The sequence below is a fragment of the Aptenodytes forsteri genome, unplaced genomic scaffold, assembly GCF_000699145.1.
Source record: "Aptenodytes forsteri isolate BGI_AS27 unplaced genomic scaffold, ASM69914v1 Scaffold11, whole genome shotgun sequence".
Classification (NCBI taxonomy): domain Eukaryota; kingdom Metazoa; phylum Chordata; class Aves; order Sphenisciformes; family Spheniscidae; genus Aptenodytes; species Aptenodytes forsteri.
Window position 1 is genome coordinate 4,702,150 of NW_008794155.1, and position 8,075 is coordinate 4,710,224.

The 8,075-nt window shown below is 36.7% G+C and overlaps 1 protein-coding gene across 1 annotated transcript in view; it reads left to right on the top strand.

Annotated features, from left to right (window-relative positions):
• The window catches only part of NCKAP5 (NCK associated protein 5), a 467,588-nt gene that overhangs the window by 320,366 nt on the left and 139,147 nt on the right, over nt 1–8,075 (top strand). Inside the window, exon 8 of the mRNA XM_019472169.1 lies at nt 1,810–1,959. Coding sequence (XP_019327714.1) covers nt 1,810–1,959 — 150 coding nt within the window. The remainder of the gene's footprint in view (nt 1–1,809; nt 1,960–8,075) is intronic.

Consider the following 8,075-nt stretch of genomic DNA (forward strand, 5'->3'; position numbering starts at 1 on the left):
AAGTACTGATAGGCTGCAAGAAGGTCTCCCCGAAGCCTTCTCTTCTCTAGGCTGAACAACCCCAACTCTCTCAGCCTTTCTTCATAGCAGAGGTGTTCCATCCCCCTGATCATTTTCGTGGCTCTCTTCTGCACCCGCTCCAACAGGTGTCCATGTCTCTTATGCTGAGGATACCTTTGTCAATTTTTTTTCCCCGAGTTCATCAAAGTGTTTTATGTCAATGCACTCATCAGGGCAACTTGAAGGGAAAATGGTTTAATGGCTCTTTTACAGATGCTTGATTGTTGCACCAGTGAGTAGCAAGCAAGAAAAAAAAAACCACCCTGTATTTATGGTTCCTTTGTGATCAGGATAGCACTAATGCTGGAAACCTGATGGATTGGCTCTTTGACGTTTGTGTTTTGAGGCTCAGAAGGAGATCTGTGCCTCATGGTTTGTCTAAGAGTATTCAGTGATTAAGCCCATAGCTTATAAAATTGATTCTTGATTAAAGTTTTAACATAGTAATAGTCAATTTCTAAGCTAGTTAATATTTAAAAAAGACATTGTTAGAAATGTGATTCACAGTGCTGATTTTTAATTCAGTTGTGTTTATGGGTTTTAATTAAGATAATGTCTTGCTGTGAACTCTTGAAGAGTTATATTTGCACAGTTATTTAAGCTGAATCAGGTCTTCATGAAAATACATATTTTTATGCTTAGACAGAGTTTGTGTTCTGTAGTAGTTATGGGAAATACATCTCACTTATAGACTAACCCAAAGATCATGAAAGTATGTGCCTTTGTATATAAGAATTATCAAAAAGGCACACAAAGAAAACTAAATGCTCATTAAAGGACTTCTCTAGATTTGTGTTGACAACCATTATTTAATGTTGATTTACCTCACATTTTCCATTCTTAATCTTCTCATTAGTTGCCACACTATCTGCTTGTATAGTTAGAGAACGTGGTTTACAAGGTAGAGACTGTCCACTTTGTGTTGCACTCAGATGATAATTCACTCCATACATCTGTGTAGTTCTTTTTTCCACTTATGCTTGCCTTGTCGTTTTGGGCAATATTTTACATTGTCTGCTTGTAGTCTCGATGTTTTGCTTGCTCTATCTCATTTTCTCTCTCAACACGGAACTTGGACACATAATTAATGGAGTTACTAGGATTCACTGTTCAATCCTACGATTTTTATAGACCTCTTGTAAAACTCAGCAGCCATAGTCCACTCAGCAGCAGCAGCTAATAATAACCCAATCTGACTGACTTGTAATAGACTGGGGCACTTCTGAAAATTTTGCTGTCGGTTTGATTCTCTCCAGTTATATATTAGTGTGGATCTTAAATCAGTATTCAGGTGGTAGCTTGGTTCTCAGCCCATTATTTAGTAATTCAAATATTAGCTCTAGATGAAGAAAGGTGAAATACATTAGGCATGAACGTATGTTAGCTTTTCCTCAATAAACTGCTTTATATCTCAGTGGCAAAATGCTTCCATTGAAAGCTGGTATGCTCAATTTTCATTGCAACTTTTAAAGAGGAAAACACAAGTTATTTTATTAAAAAGATGATGAGTTCCACTTTTTAAAAATCTTAAGTAGATGTAGCAGTTAAGTTCTGCATATACTTTTGCAGACTTGACATAGCAGCGTGTTTCATAGACCCTTAATGACTCCACTTATTTAGTACTGTAATCACGTAACTAGCAACTTGCTCTGTCTTTTTTTCATTCATATACAAGGGAGATTTGAAGATATTTGCATAGTTAACTTCATTTTCACCTGTGAGTAATGACATTTTAAAAAATCATTTCAGGAAAAGCTGTCAGAAGACAGTAAGAAATGTAAAGACGGCATGGAAAAAATTAACACGCCAGCAGATGAAGATTCAAGAAGTGAAAGCAGCAGCACTGAAGAGGAAAAAGAAAAGACAAAATTGCTATTGGAGCGTTTGAAAGCTCTGGAGGTAAGAAGTACAACGGTTTTACACATAGAAGACCACCCTTCCCCCTGCCTCATTCATTTATTGGCACTGAATCACCCTGTAGTATATATCTAACCTTTCACAGTTCACCTGTACTCGTGTTATGGGGTATTTTTTTATGATTCATTTACCAAGGATGAACAAGAAGCTTAGTCTTAGAACCACTGAAAGGATCCCTCTCTAATGTTGAGCATCAGATACCTTTAAAAAAAACTTCATACATTACTTTAATTCAGTTGAGACCATTTAATAAGAAAAATGGTTTTTACTGGTTTTGTTTCAATTATTAATATTGTAAGACTAATATAGGTGGTTTAACAACTGTCGTAAAACCAGTGTTGCTTCATTGTAGTTTATTGCTCAACTTTTAATTGCTAGACTGCTTGCTTGAAGACTCAGCTCAGGTCTTTTTTCTGTTAGATTGTGGAAAATCTGTTTCCTTGTAGACCACATGGAGAACTGCACAATCTACATTTTGAGTGCATTTCTGGAAAATTAGGATGTGCAAAATAGTGCACCTTGTGGTAATTCCTAACTAGAGGAAAAGTTTTAAAGTTTTGTTAGGCAACCATGGACAAGGTGCAGGTAAGACTGTAACCACTATATATATGAACTTATTTTGTGCTCCTTGATAGAAGCGTGGGTTTCAATGGGTATAAAAAAAATAAGACTGTGCATATTTAAATATAATTTTGAACTAGTACAAAGGCATATTTTTAATTTACCAAGTGTTTCCTCCATTTTCTTCTGTTCAAGTATCTATGTAGTGTTATACGTATGGATAAATGAATGCCTTAGAACGATCTTAGTGGCATTTTGCCTATGCAGGGTCTCAGTAAACAAAGACTTCATCACTGGGCCTATACATTTTTGGTTAAGTGTGAAGGCTCTTTTGCATCATAGTTTTTATTTTGAGTTGTACTCTGATCAAATTAAAACTCTGGATTTTTATTCTTGAGGACTTTGTTAAAAGTAAAACATGAACAGTTATAATCATATTTGGATCTAAACACAGAATCTGAAATCTGAATGGTATAGGCAGTCTCTGCAATTTTTCTTTCCTTTAAAATTTTAGGCTGTTTATAAAATAAGCACATTTAATATTAATTAACTCTAATTTTGCCCTGGGACAAAAACACATGATACTAAATTTTTAAGGCCCATAAAACTGATAAATGTACAGTTTACTATAGTCTTGCTTTATCTGTCAATGGAGAATGACTGTAGGTTCCTTGTGGTCTTTTATTTCCAAATATGCATGATTTGTGTTTGCTTCGCCTTGTTCTTAATCAGTCTGCATGACAGTTGCAGTTCTTTATGTCCTCAGTTGATAGGAAGTTGTTCAATAATGTCACAATCTTTATCAGTTGTGGCAAATTGCCCAGATACATAACGTAACATTATGGACAGACAGAATCTAGTTCTGGAAGGTCAGTGAATAGGCCTCTTCACTAATGTCAGTCTTGTGCAGTGGCTTGTTCAAAAACACGTAACAGGAAATGCCAATACTTCAAGAATTAATCTACATAAATAGTCTAAGGAGCTATCAAAGTAGAAAGATGAACTGCAGGGCCAACATTAATTGTGGCCCAAGATAATTAAAACAAAGTGTTCTTAATTGTGTGTTAATGTTATATATTCTTGCACTTGATTTTCTCTTGAAGAATATAAATTGTAATGTCAAAGGCTCTATGGTTTATTAATTGAGAGACATACTTTTTTTAAGTTATGTGCAATTACCAGTTCTAATCCTTTACAATCTGCAGAGTAATTATTCTAAATATTTTATTAGTCTATATAGAAAGGAACAAAAAATTGCTGTTTGTTAGTTCCTGTGCTGTGGGTGTCAGAATCTTTAATCTTACTTTACATGATTAGATGTTACTGTATCATACACAATTAATAAAATCAGCAAGGCTAATAAAGTACTTTCTAAAGTTGGTCCTCCATCTGTGCAGCGTAGAATCTGAAGACTGCCTGTAAACAGAACCTAGTAAAAGTAATAGTCAAAACGTGGGACTGAATCCGTTAGTGCCTATTAATATAATTTCATGAATATCAGCACTTTTAAGAAATGTTTTAATATCTCTTCATATTTGTTTGTTTGTTATTCAAGTGTAGCTCATGACAAGATGTAGCCTAGTCTTTTAGAGCATTGTAGAATTATTCCACCCTTCCTTCCTACCTATATTCATTGTCCTATTGCTAGTGTGAGCTTCTCTTGAAATAAGGGACTGTATGTCTGTATGTATATACACGTATATAATGTATATTGCAGTGTACATCTAGGGAAAAGTTTGAGCAAGTAGTGTAATGTTTTTATTATATAAAAGTTTAGACTCAGCACGTAAATATTTTCTGGTTAAAAACTGCTCTTGACTGGTCACATTAAAACAAAAAAGTCGGCTAAGTCCGAGCTAAGTTTCCAGTGAATGAAGTCCTGAAAAGAGAACAGCTATCCACCAGCACAGGGATAAATGGTACCTATACAATACATATACATATACAATATAATAGATTATTTAGTTTCATTTCTTTTGAATATCTATGTGGGAAAAACGTTCCTGCTCCATACAGGAAATAAATTGCTTCTGCCCTTCCTGGAGTACAGGCATGGTAGATATGAGGTGAGTGGTGGTTTTCTTCAGGAATTTCTGGCAATGGGAAGAAAACTGTTGTCATCTTCGACTGTTGGATATGGTCCAGCAAATTATCACAGCTAAGTCTGAAAAAAGGGATGAGGCTTCATTTTCACAGAAAACTTTCTTTAAGTGGCTTCCATATCAGTGAAGTTGTGTTTAACGTTTCTTTTTTTTTTTTTCTTATACTTGGGTGCTGTCAAATGTATTGTCAAATAAATTTCTGTAATACTTTTTAGGTTTTATTAACTTCTGTTTAACCTAGAAATTTTCTCCCCGAACAGTACAAATCAGTATAATAAGCTGTCTTTGTAGTCAGCTCAAGTGAAAGCTATCATATACTTTGATAAGAAATATATGTACATATTCTCCTATTGCTCCTTTTACCTATAATCTTTTTACATCCTTTATCATTTACAGCAAATTCTATTTCCACGCTACTGACTGATAAATACCATACGTTTCTAATCAAATGACACAGATGAGAAATAACAAATGGTTCATACCATCTTGTATCCTATTTTATCTAGTTGAAATTAATTGTGATTTCCTGGATATCAAAAGTCCTTTATGCCTTCAGCATTTTTAGTTGGCTGCTCTTAAAATGCCACTTAATTTACTTCAGCAGTTATGATCAAATGCCTTCTAACTCTTACAAAGCAAAAAAAAAAAAAAAACCTCTGATAACTTCTCTGTGCATTTGGAGTGCTGCAAAAAATGAAATATTAATGAAGTATGGTGAATAACATATCAACTCCTTGGTAGAATTTCATTTTTTTAATCTACTTTCATCACCAGAAGGATTGCAATTTTTTTTTTTTTAAATGGTAGCCAGAAATGTAGAAAAAATATAATTTATTCTGGACATGCATCAACCCCCATACAGCAATTTCATGTATATGTAGGTATATACACAATTACAGTCAAACAATAATGTTATATTTCCAAAGTCATATGCATTAAGTTGGAAATTTTTCACAAAACCTTAATTTGCCCTCCTGGGTATGTTAGGTATTAGATGGACTCTCATTGCAAGATTGTATACTATTTCTTGTTTCCAGCAAGAACAGTTTACACAGTCACAGTGCACAGAGGAACGCTTTGAGAATATTCTAGATTTGAAAAACAGTGTCTGTAAAGGCCTTAAGACTGTCCCAGGGCTTCGTTATACAATATGGAGCTATGGGCTCTCTGCCACAATTTAGCCTTAAATGACAATTTAGACTTAAATGACTTTTAGCAGGGCCTGTTGCGACAGGACAAGGGGGAATGGCTTTAAACTAAAGGGGGGGAGATTTAGACTAGATAGAAGGAAGAAATATTTTACGCTGAGGGTGGTGAAGCACTGGCCCAGGTTGCCCAGAGAGGTGGGGGATGCCCCATCCCTGGAAACATTCAAGGTCAGGTTGGACGGGGCTCTGAGCCACCTGATCTAGTTGAAGATGTCCCTGCCCACGGCAGGGTGGTTGGACTAGATGACCTTTAGACGTCCCTTCCAACCCAAACTATTCTATGATTCTATGATTCTATGACTGAAATACAGGCCGCCCAAGCACCTGCATAATTGCAAGTGAATTAAACTGATACACTGAGTTAGTGTCAGTCTTAATCTAAACATGTCTGTAAAAGCCGTAGTTACTTTGATTTTAAAAATTTAATCAGTGATAAATACTATGTCAGCTTTGAAGGCTTATTAAAGTCTGTCATTTGCACAGACATTTATGCAGTGAGGATAATTCAGTATGAATTAACTGTGTCTAACTGTATGAAATCTTTCAGCTCTTCTGGACTTCCTTCTTTGCAACTGCAGTAGTGCAACTTTCTTAGAAAATATTTGCTTTTGGTTGATTATGAAGAAAGTAAACTGACTGGGATTGCTCCGAACTACGTGACCAAGGAGTACTTAATGAAGGTTGTTTTGGATGATCCTCTGCTTTGCCAATAAAAAAAATGGATTCTGTAAGATACACAAGTCTTTCTTTGTGATGTTACGTCCTTTCACACTCTGCACATCCTCTCAATTCCTCAAAAAGAAAGGGGAGTGTGAGTAGATATTGGATGAAGACTCAAGAAGACTAGATTCAGTTCCCATCTCAGCTGCAGATTTCCTGCATCCTGTACAGTCTATTTCATCTATTTGTGCCGTGGTACACATCTGTAGACAGGTAAAGAGCTAGAATGTGACATGCGGTCAAATACCTTGGGAAGCTGGCTGGTTGCCTCTGGCTTCTTCAGTCTGAATGTATTCTTAGACTCAAAGACGTGGAACTGGAAACAACTCAGAGGAGAGGGCCGTAATGCCCTCATTTAGTCTGGTAGGGTAACATGTTTTACACAGGAAGCAAAGAGGAAAACGGATTACAGAAGAGGCGGAATTAAGGTTTCGAGTCTAGATGTGTCTATCCAGCTCTTAGATGCTGAGTTACCACATATAAAGAACATCTAAACTATAGATCCTAGATCCACTCTGCAGGAAAAAAGGATCTCCAACCCTCTCTCTGTGCTGGTTCCCCTATGAAGGGAGGCACAGGATTGACTTCTTATCTGCATTTCTGAAGAGCCCACAGCCCTTCCTCCCAGAGATCTCTAGAAGTCTATCACGTAAGGAGACTGCAGGCGTGCTCCCTCCTGTGAAGCTTGTGAGTTGATCTGTATGGCAGGAGTCGGCATGTACACTGCATCGTATGGTGCACTATGCTTGTCCTATGACAAGATGTCCATCTGTTATGGGATGAGTAGTGCCTGCGTTTAGGATAGGACATCATATTTTTGCTAGCACCAGTTCTGTTTCATGGCTGTATGTGCATGCCTCATTTGACCACACACGGTCCCATTCCACTCCCCTCTGTTAGATGAGCAGTGTACCATCACCTTGTTATGGGGAATTAATGAGTTTTAGGTGGGGGTGGGGGGGGCAGTTTCCACTCTTCAGAAGAGATGATTTGCCCACCTTAGCCTACAATGGTGCACAACTAATGCCTTGCTAAAAATGCAGTATTTACATTCCAATTAAACTAAACAGCGTCAACAAGGAAGTGGATCCCCTGGTTTGCTGAGTGTCCCCCTTCCCTCCCAGAAGTTCTGCAATGGGCACGAGTTCCATTGGCCTAAAAAAATAATGATTGAAGGCTGCTCACAACCTTGCATTTTTCACCAAATGGCAAGCCACTGGGGTAGCATTAAATTGTAACCTTGAAGTTATCAAATGAAAAGCCTAATTCATGTGTGAAAATCTCATTGCTTGCGGATGAGTGAGACTCAATGAAAGTTTCAGTAAACTAAGCTGCAGTAGAAGCAGTATCTGCTAGGGAAGACTCACAAAACCACTCTAATTTTAATTATAGAATTTTGCCCTCTTGCCCTTTGCAGTTCATCACAGAAGGATGTGTTTTGTTTTAATAAATTGAGCTTTGGGAAAAAACTCACTCAGGATAATAAGCTAAATGTTCAAATCTTTTA